Source organism: Fistularia commersonii, chromosome 1, assembly GCF_037954325.1.
Source record: "Fistularia commersonii isolate RoL2024-O1a breed Wild chromosome 1, RoL_Fcom_v1.0, whole genome shotgun sequence".
Classification (NCBI taxonomy): Eukaryota; Metazoa; Chordata; class Actinopteri; order Syngnathiformes; family Fistulariidae; genus Fistularia; species Fistularia commersonii.
The window spans coordinates 26,611,160-26,637,334 of NC_141284.1; the positions used below are offsets into that span (position 1 = coordinate 26,611,160).

General features: G+C 39.6%; 2 protein-coding genes across 5 annotated transcripts; one reads left to right on the forward strand and one right to left on the reverse strand.

Moving 5' to 3' along the window:
• The first annotated feature begins 3,674 nt into the window (after nucleotides 1–3,674).
• map7a (microtubule-associated protein 7a) lies at nucleotides 3,675–19,018 on the forward strand. 4 transcript variants are annotated; one of them, XM_086157333.1, is made up of 16 exons: nucleotides 3,675–3,750; nucleotides 3,947–4,551; nucleotides 6,847–6,927; nucleotides 7,325–7,399; nucleotides 7,493–7,656; nucleotides 7,740–7,839; nucleotides 9,839–9,955; nucleotides 10,164–10,312; nucleotides 11,144–11,304; nucleotides 13,464–13,696; nucleotides 13,759–13,939; nucleotides 15,138–15,309; nucleotides 15,398–15,502; nucleotides 15,654–15,704; nucleotides 15,833–16,052; nucleotides 18,259–19,018. In XM_086157333.1, the coding sequence occupies exons 2-16, from the start codon at nucleotides 4,446–4,448 to the stop codon at nucleotides 18,267–18,269; spliced, it is 1,926 nt and encodes a 641-aa protein (XP_086013459.1). In that variant the 5' UTR covers nucleotides 3,675–3,750; nucleotides 3,947–4,445; the 3' UTR covers nucleotides 18,270–19,018. The 4 variants fall into 4 exon arrangements, with proteins under 4 accessions (XP_086013459.1, XP_086013479.1, XP_086013487.1 ...); XM_086157353.1 differs by having other exon boundaries at nucleotides 10,188–10,312; XM_086157361.1 differs by lacking the exon at nucleotides 9,839–9,955 and having other exon boundaries at nucleotides 10,188–10,312.
• Nucleotides 19,019–19,090: 72 nt separating this feature from the next.
• LOC147237998 (uncharacterized) lies at nucleotides 19,091–26,175 on the reverse strand. The gene is made up of 13 exons (XM_086150880.1): nucleotides 25,980–26,175; nucleotides 25,685–25,804; nucleotides 24,666–24,785; nucleotides 23,930–24,049; nucleotides 22,329–22,448; nucleotides 21,875–22,083; nucleotides 21,741–21,786; nucleotides 21,528–21,661; nucleotides 20,786–20,917; nucleotides 20,575–20,689; nucleotides 19,630–19,764; nucleotides 19,412–19,537; nucleotides 19,091–19,313 (listed from the first exon to the last, which is right to left on the reverse strand). The coding sequence occupies exons 1-13, from the start codon at nucleotides 26,173–26,175 to the stop codon at nucleotides 19,159–19,161; spliced, it is 1,728 nt and encodes a 575-aa protein (XP_086007006.1). The 3' UTR covers nucleotides 19,091–19,158.

Consider the following 26,175-nt stretch of genomic DNA (forward strand, 5'->3'; position numbering starts at 1 on the left):
TTCTGAAAAGAGAATGATAAGTAAATCAAAAGAATATCAGGACAGTAAATTAAAATGAAAGATATGTGACTCTGCATGACCAGGCAGCCAAACCCCTGAACCGACACCTGGGACATATTGTCTAGGAAGAACGACTTGATACCACACCTGCAATCTTATCCCGCGCGGCGTCAGTGTTCTCGGCTATTTTCTTGGCCATTGCCCACATCCCGCCTCTGGCCGTCCAGTTTGTGCTGCAGCGCCTCTGTGCAAACCACCTGACCCGAGAGAAGCGCGTCTGTATGACACATTTCAGACTCCCGTACTCATCGCTGGGCGGCGGCCAAAGGATGATGTTATTGTTCGGAGGGGGGTGTCGAGGACCAGCAGCAGCCAAACACACAGGGTGAGGTAAGAGATGACCTCAGGCGACCCTGGGGAACAAACACGGTTGACATCACAAGAGATTTGCTGTACGGTCTCTAACGCTTTCACCGTTTTCATATGGAGATTAGCTTTTCAATATGTGTGTGTGTTTTTTCTAATCACATTATACGGCCTTGTTTTTCATTTGCTTGAAAGATCATTAAACAAATATTTGTTAATGTCACTTTTCAACTCGTTGGATCGTTTCATTTTTCCCCCCAAAAATACCTGGATAATACTAAATTAAAACACATAAATTAACAAAAAAGCAAATTACCAACTGTTTTATTGTAATGTAAAGGAAAATTTTTCAATTGAAATTTCAAATGCCTCCGAAGAGTTCTTACGAGTATTTTATTAAATGTGATGTAAAGACTACCTCCATTCTATAATTATTTAAATTATTTAAATATTCTATTTTCTAATTTTGGAAAACCTTACTTTGTTTAACAATTGCATCAGCAGATTATAATGATAGATAAATTGATTATACCACCATCTAGTGGTGACAAAGCAGTACTGTCACTTGTGCTGAAATGTCAGCACTACTTAAGTTCGAGACTTATTTTTTCTTGGTTTTGATTTCAGAGAAAAAAAATATAGTCTTATAAAAATATAGTCTTATAAAATATACTCTTGAAAAGAATGATAACCAGTTCTTTTGGATTTCATGTGTTTCACATGAAATTTCCAAGTTTTATAATCTTGTCAGCCAATTATTCCCATATGACGACCCTTTTACCGCTCCATCTTTAAAAAAACTCAACATATTTTATCGCCTTTCTCTCATAATCCATGACCTCGCATGACCATGTTATTGTTTGATTTGGATTTAATTACTGCATTATCGTCAATGGAAGTTTGATTGTTTTTTGTTTTTTTTTGTAATTAATTCCGCCCTGGATGTTTCCTGAGCTCATGCTTTAATTACTGAGTCATCCATGTGTGTGTGTGTGTGTGTGTACGTGTGTGACATATTGGCATATTTGCAAAAGTGCCACATCAGATCAGTCATTCAAACAAAGTGTGTACGATTGATTTGCCGCGGTTTGTGAATTCCTGGTGAGCCGCGTGAGGAGGCAGAAGGCCTGCAGACCATCGGCGTCCCAGACGCTCCCAATCAGGAGACAAGACTGGCCGCTGGCTCCGAGTGTCAGAGGCCGCCTCTGCAACCGGGGGCAACCGCACAAAGATTATCAGCGAGGGGTGACAAATTGCTTCGCCAACATAAACGCTATTCGTAGCAAAGCAGCAGACCCTTTGGGGAAGAGGGAAAAGTTTAACAGACCAGCCTTATGTATCATCTCCGGAGTCACAGACGGGAATCTCTCCAACGCCGAGGCGTTTCCACGCTGGTGGTTCGTCTCCTGTTGCAGGATCTGTGTCCGAAAACACGGTGTCTCTAAAAAAAAATGATAAACATTTTCAGACACGTGTCTGTAGAAGTCCTTCATTTACAATGTTACTAAAGTGAATGCAGTATTCTCAGTAGGATGTCTCAGAAGTTAAAGTTCTCAACATGCAGATTTTTTCACAGGATGTAATGCGTGTGTTTAATTGGTAACAAATGCATGCGTGAACATTCAGATATTGTAGACACTTTGTGCACATTTTAACTTGATATAGTATCGCACAAACACGGTTACGTTTTATTTAAAAGGCAACTTTAACAGCAGCAGTGACATATATTTATTATGATTATTATTGTCACCATTATTATTGTTGATGTTGTTACAATAATAACAATGACAATAATAATAATAATAATAATAATAACGATGATAATGAAAATAATAGTGATTCTTATTATTATTACTTATATTATTATCATTTTCATCATTGTTATTATTATCATTATTATTTTTACCAGCATTTTTATTATTGATGTTGTTATAATAATAATAATAGCAATAATAATAATAATTATGAATTATTATTATCACATCAATAATATCAATGTGATGATAATAATATTAATAATAATAAGTGTTATTATTATTGTTAATATAACAATAATAATTATGATAATAATAAATATAATAATAACAATAACAACAACAACAACAACAACAACAACAACAACAATAATAATAATAGTAATAATAATAATAATAATAATAATAATAATTATTATTATTATTATTATTAATCTGGAAAGCAAAGGGGTTCTGAAAAATAAGTAGATTACGTACCACAATATTCTGTTGTGTAACATACTGGATCGGAAGTAATGTATTTTTATTTTAGTGCACATGACATGAGGGAATAAATGTTTTAATTTTATATAACTGTTTCAATTCATCTTTTTATATTTGCTGTTAGTCTATGATTAATTAAAACTACAGTTAAACTTTAAATGTCCATTTCACATGAATCTATTTGGCTGTGTGAGTTATACTGGCATTACATGCTGTTTTTCATTTTAAAAGTACAGCTTTCCCTTAGGGTCACGCTAATTTCCACTGCACTGAATGTGACCCAGAGGAATTTATTTTATGTTTTTTTTATGGATCATACATTTGGTAACCACGGCAACAGTCATATGGCAGCAGGGCACATGCAAAGGGGGAAATGGAAAGGGGCTATATGATGTTAGCGCTTGATATATTCCATGTTCTATAATGTGTTTTTCCTGGATATTTATTTGTCATTCAGTTACTGATCGGCTAAAGCAACTTCAGATGTTATTTGATTTTTAATTTCTTCAGTTAAAGTAAAGATCTTTCATGTCCATTTTAATTTTCAAATAGGAAATGTGTCAACAAAACAGAGAGCAGGGAGATTAGCACTCAAAAAATCTCAAACAAAAAGGAATTAAAGGTAATTCATCAAAATAAAATGGTTATGAGACAAAAAACAAAAAAAAAACAGAATACATAAATCAATTAAAATGAATAATAAAGAAATAAACAGGTGATTCTCCTAACTAGAAGACTGCAAATATGATTTTTTTTCCACATGAAAAATAACAGAACAAACATTTACTTATTGATTTTGAATCTATATTTTTGACATAAATTCAAATTTTAATTAAAAAATGATGATTATCTAAAATCATGACAATTATTATAATTTCTATCACTTGTTTTGTGTTAAACTTACTCCGAGAGAGAAAATCCCTTTTTTCCCCCCCTATCTAAAAAGAACATCACCGTCTAAATCAGCGATGTCCGATCGCTGAATCACTGCACACCGTATCACCGTTGTCATGGTGATTATTCAGGAGCCTGACAGTTTTGCCTCCAATTTTTTTTTTTTTTCATTTTGGAAGGAGGAGGGGGGGGTTTCCAGGAGACACTCCATCCATAGCTGGCGTGAGAGTTAAAGTGACACAGCTATATTCAGGTAAAGTAAAGCAGAGCAGCTCACAAGGGGGAAGCGGTGGTCCTTAAAGGGGGAGCAACATTTTTAATCGACAACAGGAGGAGCTCGGTTTCTCTGCATCCTTAAAGGAGCCCCTAATGTCATAATTTGCCGCCATCTCACCGGACTCCGGGTTTATAACTGGATGCTTTGTTTTCCTGCTTTTCTTTTTCGCCAGGCGCAGACGGACAGGCAGCTGATGCGCTCTGAGAGAGAGGGTGTAATGTTTCTCGATTCGAGAAATGTACCGTGTGTACAAGAACGATCAGTGGGACATTAGAACGGGTGTTTGCTTTAATGGAAGAGTTTATTCCAGAGTGAGAAGAAGAAGAAGTGAAGTATCGGTTGGATGATACCGCTTAGTATACGTATCGTTGACACTAAAGCATCAACATCATGGGATCAACATTAAGGGATCAACATTAAGGCAGCAACATTAAGGCAGCAACATGATGTCATCAACATTAAGGCATAAACATTAAGGGATCAACATTAAGGGATCAACATTAAGGCATCAACATTAAGGCAGCAACATTAAGGCAGCAACATGGAATATTACAGAGGGCACCCCGAGGCATCTTGAAATAGAAACTGAAAAGAGGCGGAGGAAGAGACAGGAGGGAAAGAGGAGGGTGGGTTTAAGCCACAGCGTTAGTATACTAGGCTCAATACCCAGCATGGCTGTGCTGAAGAAACAGAGCGTTGTCCCTCCGTCGCAGGGGCCGCTGTCCTCGTACACCATCGACAGTCAGAGGAAGGTCAACGGATACAACGGGCCGAGAGGTTTGGCAGATTTATCTCTCTATTTTGCTGTGAATGTGGTAATAAGATAGTAATGACATAGTAATAATGTTGTAATAACGCGTTAATATATGTTCCTTTCCAAATCGAGAATCCTCCGATCGTATGGATGATGACGCAGGGATAGTAGCGATACGGTGCTTTCCCTTTAGGAGATAATCCAGTATCCTAACGTGTAGACACGGATTACATAATCCCTGTAGAATAATCACCGTGATGATACACATGATTTATTTATTTATTTTTTTTCTTTTCTTGTGTTTTCGGTGGCTCTCGTACATTTGTTGCGTTAAATTCCCGTGAAGACGAGTCAGGTGCTTCCCCGTCCTACGTGGCTTTTATACACAAGCGCTTCATAAAGCCTCTTTCATCGCCAGAAGAGCCAGCGGCGATCCACGTCACCGCAGCCACGATTCGGGTTTCCGAAAGGTTATCTGAATAATTCTTTTTTTTTTTCTTCTTCTTCTTATTTTACTTACATGAAACGCCTTTGCATCGACTGCCAGATAAAGAGCCTGAAAGAGAAAAAATAGAAAAGAAAGAGGGGAGGAATTGTAAATGTATTAGGATTTATGCTGTTTTGTTTTTGCTGTCATGAGTTGTCTCGTGCCACCTCCATCAGGGATGCTCAAATAAATAGATATTACGTCAGAAAATTAGAATATTGTGATCAAGTTCTTTATCTTCTGTCATGCAATTACAAAATCCAAAATGTCATACATTCTGGATTCATTACAAATCAACTGAAATATTGCAAGCCCTTTCTTATTTGAATATTGCTGATTATGGCTTACATCTTAAGAATACTCAAAAATCCTATCTCAAAATATTAGAATATCATGAAAAAATAATTTTTGTTTTTTTAATTGCATTACAGAAGATAAAGAACTTCATCACAATATTCTAATTTTCTGAGACAGTCCTGTATACTTGGGAAGCAACACCGATTCATTTTGACTTGTTTTAAGGACATTAAATCAAAGTTGGATCAGCCTGACGTGTGTTTTTCCGCTTTCATTAAGTATACAGTGATCGCTCGCTATAACACGGTTTACAGATGAAGCATGTAGCCATGCAGGGAAACACTAGCAAGCTCTTGCTTCTTTTAAGGACAAGTTTTCATCACGCTTCATAACTTCACCCTGGGTAAAAGGTTTGCGGTGGTTAGCGATCAGCGTCGCTACCTCCTAGCTTGCTAAAAAGCACCACTGTACCGTTAAAACAGCCTCTAATTGCTTCAACTTTTTGCCACGTTCGTTCCCGGTTAGCTTGTTCTAGTGTGCGTATTTCGTTTAGCGGTGCCTCTTGATGTCGAATACCTTTAAACGAGCCACGGTCTCCGGGCGTATCGGGCAGACGCAGTTGATTCTTGAGGGTCATGTGGACAAAGATCTACCGCTATCTTCGGGTGAAACACAAATTAGCTTTTTGTACACTGTGTTTTACACCGTGGTTTTGTACTGTGTACACATATGACTGTTATATGACAGAGGCTGCGGGCCGGTGTAAAATTTGAACACGGGCCACATTTGGCCTGCGGGCCGGACATTGATCGTGCCTGCCCTGAATTGCCCAGAAGTGTGTGTTTGAGAGTGAATGGTTGTATCGTTACATGCGTACCTCACCTACTGGCCAATGACAGCAGGGATAAGCAGCAGAGATAACGAATGAATGACTGGATTAATGAATGAATAAAAAAAGCACACATGCAGTTTTGCTGTCCAGAACCTGAAACGTCATTTTGTTTTACGCTGTCAAACCGCTGTGACGGGATCAACGGCGATATTGAAGGTGATACTTCGATTAATTGATAAAACAAAACACGAGCAGATCCCGACTTCCTAACTGTGTTGATGTAAAGCGCCGCTAAAGTCTTGTAAAATGTTTGCTCTTTAGTTTTAAGTTAAGCCACGACCAGCTTTCAACAGCTGGGTCACATAGCACTCAATTTACCAATAAAATCTTTGTATTTCATCAGTGCTGGATAAAGTATTCGGACGCTTTACTGCACAAATACTACTAATATCACACCGTTAAATATTTCACTGCAATACAAACTAGTCAGGTATGAAGATGCCTCGAATCTGAGGCTCTTTATAGATGCATGTAAATTAAAAAAAAAAAAAGAATGTCGATTCTAGTTGACTCGTCATCTCACATGAAATGTGTTTCATTTGATTGAAAAAAATTTTTTTTTTTCTTTTTTTTTTTAATTTACCTTTTCCTCCAATTTAAATCAATGTGTGAAGGATGATTTCAATCATTTCTGCTCTCCAGAAAATGGACCAAATATCAAACCAAACTTGCTGGCAAAGAGGGCCGGCGGCCCTGCTATTGTTGTTCCACGAGTCAGTGCAGGTGAGAGCATGCACGTGCACACTCACGCACATATGCACGAACACGACCCAGATGTGACCCAGTTATTTCCCTATTAACCGCTATATGAATTAGAATGCGACTGGAAAAAAAAATGTATAAAATTGGCAGCATTTACAGGCAAATGGTCGATGAAGGTCAACGAAGTTCAAAACGTTTCCATCCCTGGCCTCTTTTTGCTATTTATATTTTAGCAACCTAAATTATTGAAAAGACAACTCTCACACCGCCTCTGCCTGTGACATCGTCTCTCCTCTAAAAACGACAAAGAAACAGTGAATGAAACCACGCAAAAATGCGGAAATTTTCGAGAAGACCGACGTCGACGTTGCAAGCGTTGTATCTCAAACTCGGTCACTATTGAATTGTCCCTTCGTAGCTCTTAACGGAAACAACGTTGACGAGCGGTTGCGGGCCGCTCGAGAGCGAAGGGAGGAGCAGGAAAAGCGCCTCGGTACGTGAGCTCCAATTCACCGTCCTCATTTCCTATCAAGGTTAACGTCCAAACACGAGCGGTCTATTTATTCCGGTTCACTTTCCTCCTCAGCCTCCCGGGAGCTGAGCAGGTTGGAGCGGGAGCAACGGGCCCGGCAATACCATCAATACCAGCTCCGAGAGCGCAAAAAGAAGCTCCTGGAACAACGGGACAAAGAGGAGAGGAGGAGGGCGGCGGTGGAGGAGAAACGTAACCAGAAGCTCAAAGAGGAGAAAGTGAGTTTTGATGTTTCGAGAAAATCTGATGAGAAGAATTCGGAAAGTTGGATGGGAGGTGATTCCGGGTTTCCCGAATTCAGGAGCGATACGAATCGGTGGTGCGAAAGACCCAGGAGAAGAGCGTGAAAGCCCAACAGAACCACGGGCAGAACTCCAGAGGGAGGAAACTTACCAAGAACGGTAAGCCGGGTCCGCGGGAGCCGTCGTTCGGATCGTCTTCGTAACTCCATACTTGCAGGATCTATCTTTTGTTTAAAACGCTCACTGGCCGCTTCCTCACAACACAAACAATGACATCCCGCCATCCGAAAGGTGAAAAAATGCCTTGCGGGAGGAAGAAGCGAAGTATTTAATACAGGGGTGTCAAACTCATTTCTCATCGCGGGCCACATACGGCCTAGGTAGATGTCAAGTGGGCCGGACCATTAAAATAATAGCATATTCAACAATAAATAACCAAAATATCATGTCTTTCCTCTGTTTTGGTGTAAAGAAGTACAAGGACATTAGAAAATCTTGGAATTTAATGACCAATCCCTTTTAAAAACCTTTCATGAAACACCTCATATTTCCTTAGACAAAAGTGCAATTTACTTCTATCATTCACATGTATGAATCATGAGATCTCACTGATCGTACAAAGGCACAAAACTTTAACAAGTAATTGGTATTGAAAAATATAGTAATGCACTTTAAGATTAAATGAGACTTATAAAGAAAGGGATTTTTAAACCATTGACACATGTGCATATAAAATCTAAATTGAATCCCTGCCTACACCCTCTAAACTAAAAAGTAAATGTGTAAGGATTGGAGTATTCACCTGTCCTGTGAGTGTGTAAACTTCATCCATGAAACATGCATACTCAAACAACACATAGTGAAAATGTATGGAGTTGCATCATACTAGTTTGTAGTGAAGCTGGTGACTTAACTTTAAATTGCACATATTCGCTAGCAATTAGCTAGCTGGCTTTTACCGCTGCGTCACTGATTTCTCGGCTATGGGTGAAAGTGGACGCTGTTTCCTGTTTCCGCCAGCGATTCGTTGATCTTATCTCTTCTCAGTTGTCTTTACAAGCTGTCATATTTTCGCTGATGAGTCTCATAGCGGCGCCGTATATTATATTCCTAAAATACCGAAACTTGTTGCAAACACGCCAGGCACAAAAGTTGACGTAGTCAATTTTTCTTTGAAAATTCTACACTTTTTAACTACTTTTCTCCATTTTGATAACGACATTTTGGCTAATGAGGGTGTAGCGGGGAGTTAGAGAACAGGGTAGAAACAACGTCACAACAAGCAACAGGTGGTGCGTTGATAACGTCTGCTGATTGGTCCGTCTCAGTGACGCGAATTGTCGTCTACTCTGACCAAAATAGTGCGCCCCCTAGCGAAAAATCCTCGAATTGCACATAATTTAAAAAAAAAATCCTTGTCTTTTATGCATTTTTTCACTTTCAAATTATCCCGCGGGCCTGGTCGAATCCCCTTGCGGACCGGTTCCGTATGTTTGACGCCCCTGATTTAATAAGAATAAGAACAAACTTTATTTATCTCGAAGGAAATTGTTGTGCCAGAGTTTCAAGTAAAACATAACATAATAGTAGGAAGGAGGGAGAATAAGGAATACGAACAAAATATAATGTGTCAAAGTTAAGGCTATAAAGTGTTTTAAGGTCTTAATGACGCGCTTCTAGCCAGACTGGACAGACTCCTTGAGATGTAACAATGCCACCGCGATATTTTGGACGGGATAAATTGACCAAAAACCCTGAACATCTCATTTTACGACCCCAGTCTTATCGCTCAAGTAGTCGTCCAGATGTCGGTTAAACGACGTCAGAGTCCAACCGGGTAGAATTCCGAAAGCTGCCGATGTAGGAATGTTATTGGACGGAGGTCAATTTCAATAAAAACGATTTAAATCAACGTCCACATGTCTAACATGCTGTTCAGTACCATGTTGGGAACATTCATAGAAATACTCCAAACAATACCGTCCCCTTCGGCCAAAGCTCGCTAAAGAGCATCACGTCAAATCGTTGCCAGGGATACAAAAAGAAAAGGTTTTGTTCGCCGGGAGCGTCCAGTGAGCGCTCATCTCCACAAACGGTTCTCAGCATGCTTTTTCTTTTGGTTTTGCTACACTTTTGTTTTTGCTGGTCAACACACTAGTTCCACGCCGCTCACCGCTCTCGCCATGGGAGAAGAACCTGGTCAGTCGCCTGGGTACGCCCACGTGCTCTTATCTGGCCAGGAGCAAGAGTGCTGGTTGTGAGTCAGGACAAGAAGGTACTTTCCCGCATTAAAAACGCGACATTTTGTTCTTTTAATCCCCGCCGGCTTGTTTTAACATTCTTCTGCGACTGATTTTCCTCCCTCTTCCTCGAAACCGTCTCATATTTCCCCGCCCTTTCACGACGCCGCACGCCATCCATGCTCTCATATCTCACATCCGACCGTTTTGATAACTGTTAAAACACGATAAACACTGGCTCAGTTGTCCATGTTTGTCCTCGTGCAGTTTCATTTCACTCCATGAACTCCACCATCAGCACCACCCCTCCAAAACCAAAACCCCTGCCATACAGGCCTCCGCCGTCCCCGAGCCCAGGCAAGATCCAACCCAGGAGCGTCAAACCCGTGCAGGTAATCCGAAATCCCTTGGAGTGTCACCGTTCTGATCTTTGCTTTACAGTGATCCCTCGCTACAACGCGGTTTACTTTTCACGGTTTCGCTACTTCACGGATTTGCATCGTGCATTGTGTTCTGCATTCTGATTGGCTAAAAAAAGTCACTCCGCTTCTTCTCTACCTGTGCGTCAATAGCGTTGCAGTTTAATATGTACACGTACGTAAAACAGCTTGCCAAATTTACATGACGTACGCGCAAATTCTCTTGCAAATTTTGAGTTTCTCTAAAACCCATAATGTTGACAAAACGCTCTGGAGCGACAAAAGCACCTTGCAGGGCCCAAAAGGCAGCGGAAGATGCTATCTATCGCAGATAAAGTTAAACTTCTGGACATGCTAAGGGAAGGTAAAAGCTGTGTGGCTGTAGGTCGGCGTTATGGAATTAATTAATCTTCCGTTCGTTCCATAAAGAAGGGAGAAAAAAAACATAAGGACGACAGCAGCAATAAGTTTGGGCGGTGGGCGGTGCTAATCTCCGCAATTTGAAGCCTTTAGTTCACATTGATGATTAGAATTATTATTTGACAGTACAGTACAGAAGTTATTTATTGAAAAAAACATTTCCAAAGTACAGTACTTTGATTTGTGAAACAAATGATTGAGCCTGTAAAATGGTTTGTTCTTTCTTTTCAATGTATCATAGAGTATTTAATTGTATAATAATTGTAAAAAAAATAAAAATAAAGGTTTCTACTTCACGGATTTTGCCTATCACGGGTTCTTCTTGGAACGTAACCCCCGCGAAAAACAAGGGTTTACTGTACTTCTTCTTCTTCTGTGCTTTAGGTGAAAACAGTTGAACCACCAGATCTCATTAAGAAGATCCCAAAGAGCGCCCCCGGTGTCCGATCGCCCGCCAAGCAGGTCGTCACTAAACCCAGCATTAAACCGGTCGCCCCTCCGGTTTCTCCGGAACCGACCCGCACAGCTTCGCCCTCGCCAGAACGGTAGGTCAACCGGTCACCGGCAGAAATGGTTATTTAGTTCAGGGGTGTCAGACTCGCGGGCCAATTGCGGCCCTCGGAACGATATTTTGTGGCCTCCTGCCTGAAATCAAATGTTAATGTGTTAGTTAATGTGTCAAATTTTATAAGCGTTTTTTTTCAAAAAAAATAAAAATAAAAATGAGCAGGGAAGTAACGAAAAAAGCAGCTTTTGCGTCAAAATTTGAAGACAAAATGATTTTTGGATGAAAAAACATCCAGTGACATTGTTAAAAGATCTTTTTTTTTCTTATTTCTATAAACAAAAACAAAAAAAAAAAAACAGGAGAAATTAAAAAGATTGATTTAATAACCAGAATAGCCTTGTAAACATTATACCTCCTCTTAAACATGCGACCAATCATGTTTCTAATTAATTCTAGTGGTAAATTTTCCCACCTTGACCAGATTTTCTCTTTTAACTCAACAATATTTTTAGGGTGTAATTTAATCAATTCTTTTTTTAATATTCATTTTTAATATTAATTCGTCATGTATTTTTTTAGAGGAACAGGTCATTACATATCAAATTTTTTATAATTTATCTGTTGACTTCCTTTACACTAAAATAAAGGAAAAATTTGGACTTTGTGTTACTGCTAGGTAATGATTTTACTGGCCCGATTATTTTGACATCAAATTACGCCGTATGTAACCCCCCGACCAAAAGGAGTTTAACAGTATTTATTCTGTACAACTCAATTTTTTAAAATTGGTTTCCTAAAATCTACTTTTTTACAAATAATTCACACACACTGAAACAAGCGGAGCATATTAATTGGCGAAACTGAATGAATAAAGTTCCAAACAATAGAGTTGAAAAATGCAATATTGACAAAGCCATGTATTAATGTGTATTAATGAAATATATATTGGTAAATGAGACTCTCACATATGCAGATAAGCAATTATTTCCGTCAATATTAAACATCTGTGAATGCTGCTGCATTCAAAAGGTTTTCCAGTACGTATATAAATACAATAAATCCGACAGCATAACTTATCTCACCTTTAAACGTACACAATCAACGAATAGAGCTTTCAAAAAACCGGTTTTAAAAAAACAACTTACCATTAAACTGAGCCATCAATTATTTTTGAGATTTTTTTCTCTCAATTTTCAAGTCACTTTTTTAATGTATTTCCTGCAATTCTTCTGTTACCAGTTTCACATTGTTTTTATTCGGGAAGGATTTTACACATGACTAATTGCATATTGAGTGTAAGTGAATTTACTGATGAAAAAAGTTTTTTTTTTTTTTTTTTTTAAGTAGAAAAATATTAAGAGCGAAGATGTCACATTTTGCAAAACAACACAGAGATTTTTTTTTTTTAAGTAGAAAAATATTAAGAGCGAAGATGTCGCATTTTGCAAAACAACACAGAGATTTTTTATTTTTTATTTTTTTGAAGTAGAAAAATATTAATAGCGAAGATGTCGCATTTTGCAAAACAACACAGAGATTTTTTTTCTTTTTTTAAGTAGAAAAATATTAAGAGCGAAGATGTCGCATTTTGCAAAACAACACAGAGATTTTTTTTCTTTTTTTAAGTAGAAAAATATTAAGAGCGAAGATGTCGCATTTTGCAAAACAACACAGAGATTTTTTTTTTTTTTTTAAGTAGAAAAATATGAAGAGCGAAGATGTCGCATTTTGCAAAACAACACAGAGATTTTTTTTCTTTTTTTAAGTAGAAAAATATTAAGAGCGAAGATGTCGCATTTTGCAAAACAACACAGAGATTTTTTTTTTTTTTTAAGTAGAAAAATATGAAGAGCGAAGATGTCGCATTTTGCAAAACAACACAGAGATTTTTTTTCTTTTTTTAAGTAGAAAAATATTAAGAGCGAAGATGTCGCATTTTGCAAAACAACAGTTTTGTTTTTTTTTTTTAAGTAGAAAAATATGAAGAGCGAAGATGTCGCATTTTGCAAAACAACACAGAGAAACATTTTTTAGGACGAGCTAGGAGAGCGACACGCCGACCCCCCTCCCCCCCCCCTGTTTACAGGAGGAACCACACAGTCACGTTCCTCTTAGCGGATCTATTTTAAAACCACTTTGCTTGGAGCAAAAACCTCCATCCAGGAGAAGCTGAATCACAATACTCCATCTTTCCAGGGCTCGCAAAAGATCATTACGCAGACTCTCAACGCCTCTTCAGCCGGATCTCCCGTCCGTCCCGGAGGAAGACTCCTCTGTCTGCAACTCCGCCCCGGCTCAGGGTAACTCCAGGCCCGTCAGGACGTCGGCCGAGGGTCGACCCGAGAGGATCCAAACCTCCCGGGAGGCTCCGCGTTCAAACCCGCCCGGCGCCGGCGGAGACGCCGCCACCAGAACAGCGGGAGACGGGGGTAAGCCTCCGAAAGAGAAAGGTTTTTCGAAGCTCTTCTCAAATGACGTTGTACCTCTTTAGGCCCGTCCATGGCGCCTCCGCCCCGAGCGGCGCCGTACGTTCCCGAAACCCCGGCCAGGCCCGCAGCCGGGACCATGGACCGGGAGGAGGCCTCGCGTGTCATGGCGGAGAAGAGGAGGCAAGCTCGTCTCCAGAAGGAGAAGGAGGAGCAGGAAAGGCTGCAGAGAGAAGAAGAGGAAAGGTGGGAAGCTGATAATGAACATCTCCCTTTCCCACTTCGGTGTGATCGTAGATTAGATAAAATATTCTTTTAATCGTTCCACTGTGGGGACGTTTCAGCCACACATGGCAGAAGTGCAAAAAAAAAAAAAAAAAGTGATTAAAAATATAAGATCTAACAATAAATAGTGTTAACGATTAGAATAAATAGGTAGGGCTTGTATTAATAAGTAGAGGTTTGGAAAAAATCTGCACACAAAAGGTGCTCCACAAATAAAGAAAATTTATTTTACATATAGTACTTATTCTCGTGTCATATGTTAACAAATATTTTATCGTAGCGCCATCTTTAAAGGGATCATTATTAATCATGAGATTGATTCCCTCCTCTTTTTTTTTTTGCATCTCTTATTAGATATATCATGTCATATTAACATTTTAACATTTTAACATTATCTTCACTTTCACAAAATGAAAATTGCAATTTAATTTTTTTTTTTCAATTTTTAAAATTTTTTTTTAATTTTAATTTTTTGGGGATTTCATTTCAACTGTAAAATCATTAATTTTTATATAAATGTACAGACATTATTTTGTATGTAGAAGGAAAAAAAAAAAGGAGGTTCTAAATTCAATATTGATTGAAAATACTTACTAAAATATTCAAAGAAAATAGTTTGGAGGGATGGATAAAAGAAACAAAAACGGGCCAGATGTGGCCTGCGGGCCGTAAAATGCCCAGGTCCGACCTAAACAATGTGACATTATATAAGCCGTATAAACGGTATTAACACATGCAAAAGTTGTGACTAGCAGTGAACAGAAGCTCTACTTGTAGTCGGTAGCAGGGTGGTGGTAACCGAGTGAGTGGATGCGTGGGAAAGTTAACGAATGGACACTAGCCCTCATATTATGTTACGGGTCAATTTGACCCATTTCACCCATTGACCCAATGGGTCAAATTGACCCTTAACATAATATGAGGGTTAAAGTAGATGAATGAATGAATGAATGAAAGAGAAATCTATTGAGATCAGAGCTGAGTGTTCATGTTTGGGATCTTGTTTACGCCAAAAGATCCCTAGAGTTTCACCATAACCCTTTTGAGGCCTTGGATTTGAACTGACCAGTTTGTGATATTTCACTACCTGGACCCCAAAATTTCCGTGATGTGAAAGACCCCGTCGATGAAGACGGATCACGCTTTTCTGTGTGTTCAGGCGTGTCCGAGAGGAGCTGCAGCGCAGGAGGGCAGAGGAGCTGGAACGCCAGCAGGCCGAAGCTCAGCGCCTCCTAGAGGAGAAGCGACGACAAGAGGAGGAGGAGGAGCAGAAACGCGCCGAGGAGGAAAAAGCCCAAGCGTTGAGGAAAGCCGCTCTCCTGCAGAAACAGGTGACGGCATGCGGATCGGGAGGGAAGGCCTCGCTTCGGATCGCGTTTTCAAAACTGACGCCTTGTTGATCTCCTGCGTTTGATGCAGAGAGAAGACCAACAGGCCAGGGAGAGAGCGAAAGCAGAGCAGATCAAACAAGAGCGAGAAATCCAAGCTCAGAAAGAAGAGGCTGAACGGCAAGCTCGAAAGAAGGTGAATTTAAACAAAAAAAAAACAAAAAAAAAAAAACAGGCCAGCTATGGTATTCATCAGCATTTTTTTCCTTGAACATTTATGAAAACGTTATAAATGAGACACTGTGTTTACAACGCTGTATTGTAACCCCCCCCCCCCTCCCTCCCAGCGACTTGAGGAGATCATGTGGAGGACCAGGAGAACAGATTCTCCAGATACGGTGAGATTAACCGTCACCTCCAGGGGTGTCATGACGCACATCCAGCATCGACTCACGCCCAGTCTGCTCCTCTTTCTAAAAGACCCGGCCTGTCCTCCGCTCAACTGCTTTAATTCCTTTCATCGCAGAAATCCGTGGCGGTGAGGATCCTGTCCAGTGACTCACAACCAAAAGAAAACACCGAGCCTGCCTTCCGGGGCACCATAGAGAACGCCATCAAGCTGTCCAAACCCGCCCAGCTCAGGCTGAACGACGACGATGACGCCGTGCCGGTCGTGGCCTTCAAAGAACGGCGATCTCTCAGGGCGCTCGCAGGTCTAGAAGAAATCCAAACCCATCAACGAGCAGGTGAGAAGGGAGGGATCGTAGGAGAAGACGGGAAACCTTCAGAGGGGAAATGAACAACTTTGTTTATCCCGAAGGAAATTGTTGTGCCAGAGTTTCAAATAAAACATAACAATAATAGTAGGAAGGAGGGAGAATAAGAAATACAATAAAATATAAAATGTCAAAGCAGTTCCTGCTCCTGCAGGGTCAATTGGGGAGAAATCAAAATAGAAGTCAATGTAAAAATTTAGAATAAAATAGCAAATAGTAAAAATAAAATAAAAAGGACAGCCGAGATTGAATGAAATAAATAAAAATACACACACGGAGAATTATTGCACATGATGACTCCACCGACAGCCAACTGACGCCGAGTGTCTGACACTGGGAGGGAAGAGTTATAAGATAAGATAAGAACAACTTTATTTATCCCGAAGGAAATTGTTGTGCCAGAGTTTCAAGTAAAACAGAACAATAATAGATAATAGTAGGAAGGAGGGAGAATAAGAAATACAATAAAATATAAAGTGTCAAAGCAGTTCCTGCTACAGGGTCAATTGGGGAAGAATCAAAGTAGAAGTCAATTTAAAAATTTAGAAATAGCAAATAGTAAAAATAAAATAAAAAGGACAGTAAAGATTGAATGAAATAAATAAAAATACGTTTAAAGGTATGTAAAAATACATTTAACATATATACATGTGTATTTACAAGTACATGTATATGACAACATGTAGTAATTATGTGTAAGATAAGATAAGAACAACTTTATTTATCCCGAAAGAAATTGTTGTGCCAGAGTTTCAAGCAAAACATAACAATAATAGATAATAGTAGGAAGGAGGGAGAAGAAGAAATACAATAAAATATAAAGTGTTAAAGCTATCAAGTGTTTTAAGGTCTTAAAAAAGTACAAAGATTTGAATATTCCCTTTGGCTGAAGGAAGAGGAATTAAAAAGTCTGATAGCCTCAGGTAGGAAAGACCTCCTGTGGGGTTCAGTGGAGCTCCTTGGCGGCATCAATCTCCTGAAAGAGCTCTGACAGGACGTCAGTGTGGCATGCAGGGGGTGATGGACGTAGGAAACGTAATTTTGGAGATGGTTAGTGAGGATATGGGCTTGTCAAGGGATTTAATAATAATCATGATAATTTAATTTGTGTCTTTCATTCTGCATGTTAAGCAGAAAAAGGGCGCTACCACAGAAAAGGGCCAAAATGCAAACCAATGCCACAGAAAGATATAAGTATAGATGGAAAACCGAACCGAAATGGAGTTACAGACAATAACAGAAGCATACTAGCACCTTCTACTTCTTCTACTTTTCCCTTCAGGGGAAAACCTTCTCCATCTAACCCTGTTCCCTGGATCCTCCTCTCTCACACCAACTACCTTCATATCCATCAATCTTCTCTTCGTTCTTCCTCTAGACCTCCAATTCCAGCATCCGTCTACCGATATTTTCACTCTCCCTCCTCCGTCCGTGACCTAACCATCTCAGTCTGGCGTCTCTGAGCTTCTCTCCAAAACATCTAACGTGCTGATTCCTGATCCTATCCATCCTTGAACCTCAACATCTTCGTCTCTGCAACCTGTCTTTTGGTCATTGTCACTGTTTGCATGTCTCATCACTATCTTGTCCACCTTTTTGTTTATTCTGGCAGAGAATCTTCTGTCTCATCGAACCCCTGACATTTTTCTCCACCCGTTCCAACCTGCTTGAACAGGTTTCCAATTATACTTTATAAAAACAAGAACATTACCATAAATGGTTCACCCTCACTGTTCCTTTATGTTGTCCATTATCATCCCTGAAGTTGTTGCTGCTGTCTATCTATTCGTGAATGTCTTGCTATCTTCTTTCTCTCTATTTATATTTACATTCATATTTATTTGACATTATAACTGTTACACTGCTGTGACAAAGGAATTCCCCCTATGGGAATCAATATTGAGTTCATCTTATCTTAATTCATTAACTGGATTTGGCTGGGTTATACATTTAAAAATGACAATTTCATCTCTGTACGTCTAAATACACCAGCGCTGAATGCACACCAGCGTCGACTTAAATTATACGGTATCTCCAACCAAAACGCGCAGAGTCTTAAAACGACATGCTGCTTTTGAGATTCTTCCTAATGCTGGCGATGCCCCTGTACATTTACCGAGGAAATATGACTGACGTGATTGTTCCGGGTTTTTGTCTCCTCTTGTGTTTTCCTCAGAGGTCATCTGAGCCCCGTCGAAGTGGGACGACCTCGCTGGGAGCTGCGGATTCTGGGTGAAGCACAGGAAGTCCTGCGGTGCATTTTGCTGCCCTTTCACGCACTGAAAGCGCATGTAAAATTACAGCCATATCTCTCTGTGAGGACGTGAGCGTATGGTCATTTCTGTCTGTGTGTGTGTGTGTGTTTGTATAACCGGTGGCACGAACACCGGGCAAATTCTATAATAATCAATTCAATGCAGCAGGTTTCTGAACAAAATGCGGCTATCCAAAATAGGCACGATGATAGTTTTCTGTCAGTTAGCCAGACTAGCAATTGCTTGTTGCTTAATTCTTGCAATCCAAGCACTTCCTTTCCTGTTCTTGCCGCTGCGGAGTTTCCGATAGCTCGCGTTGTTCAAGCTGCTTGCGCGATGAAGCTTAGGTTGACGGTTGAAAAGTTCCTCTTCCTTTGACTTTGTGAAGTATAGCAATCACATATTTTAAAGCTGCTAAGGATCTTAGTTCCCAAAGATTTTGCTTCAGTTTTGTGGGTTTTGTTAATAGAGAGTACTTTGCACAAAGCATCTACTGCACTGACTGTTGCTTTGTTTGATATTGCGAAAACACTATAAACCGTAAGTTGGAGGCATAGGATGTAAGTTTATTTTAATGCAAAAAGTATATATAAAAAAAAAAAAGTATCGATTCCCATGATCTCATAGTTTCGCTGACTGTTATAACTTGTAAACATATTAAAATATTGAAATATATATTGTATTTTAAGTTGATTCCCTGTCTTGTTTTTCCAGTTGATTGGTCGACTAAGAACAAAATAAAAACACAAAATTAAAATATTGAAAAAAAAAAAGCTGCTCGTCCATGCAGCGTCATTTCCACAGTACGCACTGCGCGGCTCTCAGCATTGAGCTCCATCGACAGGGGGGTTGGAGGAAGATGGAGAAACGGGCTGAATCATCAGCAGAAGTCTTCGGGTTTCTTCTGTCTGGACGTGCATCTTCCAAAGCTGCACCTCCAGTTCACTGTCGGACAGCCGAGCCGAGAATTCTCCATCTGCAAAAACAAAAAGGACACGGGGTTATTTCGGATCCTCTAAAAAAAAAAACGACTAAATTCACATGGCGGACGAACGAGAGCAAACAAATACAGACCTTCCTTTAGGTTCAGCGTGGTGATCATGCCAAGCTGCTGGAATTTCACATCTTTGTTTTTAAGATATGCCATCAGGTATCCTGACATGGCGGCGTAGTGAGGCCTTAGCAGGTGAATGATTTCTTCTACTCAAAAAGAGGATACATTCGGAAATTCAAAACGTGCGAGCGAGCTGATGACCGGACGTGTCGGATGAACGGATCATTTTTGGACCAACCTGTCATTTGTAGTTTGCTTATGATGGTGCCACAGTTATAGGACAGCTGAGGGATTTGCAGATCTCCTGCCAGCTTCACCAGGCGCGCCAGCTGCTCCGGTCTTATTGTTGCTGACAACTTAGACTTGAATGGATCTGAAACCATAGCAGTTTGTCAGCGATCATAAGAGGCGACCGTACACTTGATTTAGCAAAATGGATCTTCCTGGAAATGATATGAATTACGGCAGAATTTTCTGCGCTATTTACGGATGACGCTGAAATTTTTTGTTTTTTTTCCCTCGAGTCCAACGAGTGAATTTATCTCAACGCTAACGTGAAGCAGCAGCTGGTTTGTTACACAGAACCATCTAGGAAGGACCTTTTTTTTCCATGTTTTGAAAGCAGTGGGAAAACCTTTGTACTTTTCCTAATATAACTGATCCTAAAGCAGTTGCCATGCAAACATTAATGGGAACGCAATGTCTTTTTCAGGGGACAAATATTCGTCTTCTGAGAAATCCCTTCTTCCTGTAAACTCTGGAATTGGCCGACAGTTTTTGTTGCAGTTAAAAAAATGACTCTGAGCATCAAAACCTACTCACATGGCCAAAAAATGCGGTTGGCGAAGTTTGCAACGTGCTTGACTTTTAACCACCTGAATCAAATCGAATCAATCTGATTGGTTCCAAATGAAGAACTTTCGCTCGAGGCGCGAAAGAGAGGTTGTGCTCACATGGACGGGACTGACGGCAAAAATCATTCGAGGTTCAAAGTGTTTGTGTCGCGCTCACAGTCCGGTAACGTGTTTCCCTGTAGGATAAAATACATCGGACCAAGAGGCACGTAAAAGCCCCAATTAAACCCCACTCTCTACTTGTCTGAAGCTATATTTTACTGCAATCTACATTTACATTGAGTGTTACATTGAGTGTATGATTAGCAACTCGTGCAGCGGTCACTCACCCCAGGTTATTAGATGATGAAGGCATGACGCCACGCACAGCAGGGTCTCACCTGACAGGCCAGGGGACACCAGGGCCCCGAGGAGTCCTTGTAAAGCCACACTTTCCGTCACGGCCTGGGAACGATGACGGGAGTCGTCGGCATGGGGTGAGCGACCGCGGCGATCACGATCAAGGAAGGCAACATGTGACTTGAGTTTATGTTGTCGTACCTCCTTGGCCGCACAGGAGATGAACAGGTTAGTGATGATGCTGCAGCAGTGGGTGATTATGACGGAGTTGGAGCGGTGATGGAGGAGCAGCTGACCCATCGCATCCAACACTCCGTCGTTCACCAGCGCCGCCTGGAAGAGCGGCATTATAATGATAACACGTGTCATGCCCGAACTCTGTTGTCTTATTTTATCCTAAGCCCATTCATATCCTGCTTATTTTTGTTCATTTATTGTCCTTTGCTATTCTCTAATTGTCTTCTTATTGTCTCTCTATTTACATTTATATTCATATTTATTGACACGATAACTCTTACGCTGCGGTGACGAAAGAATTTCCCTTATGGGGATCAATAAAGTTTATCTTATCAATAATTAATCCTATCATTAATTCCATGCAATCGTTGAAAAATTTGCCAGATTTCATTAATTTCATTAATATGTGTGTTGTACGCCTACTTTAAGAATATTGAAAATACATTTAAAATCAAAATATCAACATTTTTTATTTCTTATTTTCGACTATTTTACACCAGGGATGTAGACAGTTGACTTCTATGCCGTGTCTCTTGTTTTTTTTTAAAACGGGACAACATGACAAACGCAATGTAATGATTATGCAATACGGTCAACCCATTCCCCTCTTAGGTTACGCAACTTCGGCTTGTCACCTTTTAAAGATAAAAACACCACTGTGAAACAAACAGTAGTTTCTATGATGCTGCGATGGGGGAATTCCTACATTATTTGGTGGGTGTGCAGACAGTGTAGATAGCAGTGACAGGGCTGGCGCTGTCTGTGTGGGAATGGACTTTTTCAGCAGCGTCTTCAGAGTCAACACACAGTCGAGCTCCACCAGCTGCTCCAGAATCAAAACTGCACACAAAAAGTCACAAACTGCATCAAACTCCTGTGTGGCGTTAATGCAGGACGTTACAGTTTCGATAGCAGTTACCATTTTTTGATAGTGTTTGAAGGCATCTGCAAGCTTGGACTGAATTCTGGAAATGCAATTTAAAAAAAAATTTAAAAAAAGAAAAATCAAGCAGACAGTCAAGCACGACAATTGTGTCCTTGAGTTACCGTTACCTTCATCACGGAGGAAGAGATGAGTGTCAAAAGACCCTTCAGCAAATACTGACCCCCGAGGCGGAGCAGCTTTGGATGAAGCTCGTGCACGGCAGCAATGTTGCTGAGAGCAGAGCAGCTGTAAAACTGCACCTCTGAATCGGACGACTGCAGCAGGAGCACCAGGACGGGAACGGCACCAACCTGACACAAGATTCTACTTGACCAATCTGGGGAAAAAAAAAAAAAAAAAGAAAGTTTAAGAGCACATTTCCAATAAAGTGCATCTTATCTTATGGCACAATAAATAGCAACTGAGATCAAATAAAAACCTCAACACTCAACTACATATTATGACTCCGTAGAGGACATTATTTTGAAGCAAGTAAGAACAATTTTAGTGAGCAACAATATTAAGAAGCGTGCTTGTGATTCTATTTGAGGTAAAAACAGCAGGGAACTGAACTCCACTCACCTGACTGTGTCAGATATAAGAGGGCCCAAGTGGCGTTCTGTTGCACCAGTGGATCGTAGGATTTTGCTAAAGCCACCAGCGGAATGATCCCATCCACCGTGATGGTGTCTCTGTTCGACTCTGAAAGAAGAAAGCGAATCCAAAATGATAAGATGCCGTTTTTAAATTCAAGGCGATTGTGTTGATTGATGCCACCTCGATGCAACACCGAGCGCCAAAGGAAATCATTCCTGCTGGCAACCATCAGATTGTATATATTTGTATATAGATTGTATATATATGTATTGTGTATATTTCAGTTGTAGATTGGAGGTCTTTCCTACCTGAGGCTATCAGACTTTTTAATTCCTCTTCCTTCGGCCGAAGGGAATATTCAAATCTTTGTACTTTTTTAAGAACTTAATACACTTGATAGCTTTAACACTTTATATTTTATTGTATTTCTTCTTCTCCCTCCTTCCTACTATTATCTATTATTGTTATGTTTTGCTTGAAACTCTGGCACAATTTCTTTCGGGATGAATAAAGTTGTTCTTATCTTATCTTATCTTATCTTATCTTATCTTATCTTATCTTATCTTATCTTATCTTATCTTATCTTATCTTATCTTACAACTCTTCACTCCAAGTGTCAGACACTCGGCGTCAGTTGGCTGTCGGTGGAGTCAGCGTGTGCAATAATTCTCCGTGTGTGCAATCGTTCCATTGGCTTTTGTGCAATAAATGTTTTATTGTACAACAACCACTACTTATAAACATAATTACTACATGTTGTCATATACATGTACTTGTAAATACACATGTATATATGTTAAATTTATTTTTACATACCTTTAAATGTATTTTTATTCATTTCATTCAATCTCTACTGTCCTTTTTATTTTATTTTTACTATTTGCTATTTTATTCTAAATTTTTAAATTGACTTCTATTTTGATTCTTCCCCAGTTGACCCCGTAGCAGGAACTGCTTTTAACAAAAAGCAATTTCCCCTTGGGAGATCAATAGAGTATTCTGATTCTGGGACTGAAAGATAAAAATGTTAAATTTTCTCAGGCAAAATACATTTTTTTACATTCAAATCCATTCAACTTATTGAAGAAAACAACTCTTGAAAATCTAAATGAAAATGAGAAATTTAGATGTATGTCTTTAACATTAGAAAGTCTTATTGGTGATTTTATTAAGTTCTCCATAATATTGTTAAACTATTTGCTCATTGCTGTTCTGTCGTATAGTTAAGACCTTTTTTAATACTCCTCAATTCATTTTCTAATTCTAGATTTTTCTATTTTTTTAAGGATTTGTGCTCATTTTCTGTAAAGTCATAAAATAACTGTTATAAATATTACATAATTTCTTTTGTCATTGATGTGACTCGAAAGTAATGCCTGATTTTGGCCACAAAGGGGCGACTTCAGCCCCCTCGACAAACAGCAACCTTGCTTCTGCTAAAAGCCTGCAAATAAGCACAATCATTCTAAAAATGATTTTATCTTATTTTTTCCAATTTCACTTATTTGTTTCTGTTCTCGAAGAATGAGAATGTGTGGATGATGCTTTGATTCTGGTTCTGCTAGGATGCCAAATTGAGCACAAACCTGAGGAGGCCAGCATGGCGATGCAGGCACAGGAATGACACTGAGCTGTGGGATCACCGGACCTGAACAACTCCAGGATGGGAACCAGCATCCCCATTTCAACTGCCAACTCTTTACACACTGAAATCATACGAGATGGGAAGAGAGTCAGACACGATCGTCTCACTGTCAAAACCCGTCAGAGTGATTCGGGTGAAAAGGGTTGACACAGTTTCAAACATAGGGGTTGAAGTATCAGGGAGCACTTTCAGTATTCTCCAGTGACGTGCTGTCAGGGGAGGCAGGAGAAGCTGTGCCTCACTTGCCAATCTTGGAAAGACAAAAAATGTAAAATGAAAAAAAAAATTAAATGGTTAAATTTACCTGTACTATAAAGGTATTTTTTCATTTAACTTCACCTGTGTTTTATTCATATTTACTGTTCAAATACTGAGAAGAGACGTGCAGTGAGGCCACAGACAGTTGAGCCTCAACGTAGACGGTGCAATGACGGCTGACTGATGGCATGCTCTGTACTATGACCGTACTGGTGTCACTCTGTATGTTGCTACTTAAATTTTTTAAATGTCTTGCTACTTGAACTACATTTCCAATGTACACTGTTTTTGTCAACAACTGTATGTAGGTTACTAATTTCCTGCACTGAGTGATCATAAAATGGCTCACTAAGTGAGGCACGCAGTTCTCCTGCCTCATCAGCTATGAACCTCATGGCATGTCACCGCTGAGCTCCTACCATTGTTCTTTACCAACAGATTAACCAGGGAAAGAGACGTCGTCTTTTGCACATCCAGGTCAGCTGACAGAAGCAGAGTCACAACTGGCCCCATGAAGGCATCTGGTATCGGAGACGTCACTGCGTCACATGATGACAGAAAGAAACAGAAAATGACACAAGGGCAAGAAAGCAAGGAAAAGAAGCAGAACGTCAATTATGAGTCTGTGTGTCTACCTGGTATTTCGGTCAATATATATTAAAAAATGGATGATCGCTACAGTCTGAGAAAGAACTGAACTGAGAACTAATAGTGTTTAAATTTGGTTGAATATAGGTTGTCATCAGTGTCCAAATGTCAAAAAACTACTATAATTGAAGTACTGATAACTGATAATGCGTTGTTTTTTTCAAGTCCTATTTTTACAAATCAAAATCCACTATCTTCGAAACTTCCAGGTTTTGAGACACTGGATTTTATATAAAAAAAAATGAATAATATTTTTTTTAATTAAATTTAAATTAAATTAATAATTAAATAATTGCTCTCACAGCTTACTCACAATCTTGCTAATAGTGTTGATGCCAAAAGACGGGAATTGAAATAGTGTTCAAAGGATTATATTTAGTTTAATTTTTATTTAAGTACAAAAAATAAAAAATACTGTCAAAGACACCTTCATTCAAATAATATTGGCATTCTACATGACATCACACTCAGCAAATAGAAAATTTCAAGGCAAACACAACCTCTGTTTGACTATCATATAAATGAGAGTGTGCCATCTTTGTTATTTCCTACGGCAATCAAACTGCAGCTAATACATTCTAGGCGTTATTTGACATCTGATTAATAACAATGATAAAAAGAAACCGTTAAAAATTTGCATATATACGGGATATTCGTTCCTTAACTGACAACTGTTTTATAAACCCACTGAGCAAACACTTCACAGATGTACAACCAGCTATTTCCAGATTAACGGCCACATAAATCGTAGTAGTTTGTTGTAACTTTGACTTGTTTTTCTTTTACTCACAGTGGTAACTGAGGTTTAAATAAAACACAGCAGCAGTCATTTGAAGATTAGCATTTTCTGAGGAGGCGAGTCTGTTGAGTACATTGAGAGTCTCCTGGTTTTGCAGTTCAGTTGCAGGATCTGAGGGGGGGGAAAAAAAAGCCAAAAACAAACATGAATGTCTCCCTGCAGGATTAGAATCAAATAATACAACAGAATCAGGCTGAACTGTGTCAAAAGTCATATGAAGTGTAAAAAGGTGTGTTCTCTGACCAGGAGAACCTCATTGCCAATGCAACAAAGAACCTGTGCCTACCATAGAGGAGGTGCAGGGAGGACTCTGTGTTCCTAAGAGGGAACCGTCTCTCAGGTGGACTCTTGAAGCAGGAGCAGCAACAAAGCTCCCTCAGAAGCTCCTTTGTTTTCTGCCAAAGCTCTTTGCAGACCCTCCTCAAATCAACAGCGAACTCACGAAGACGCAAAGCGCAATTTTCACAAAACCCAGAAGCCAT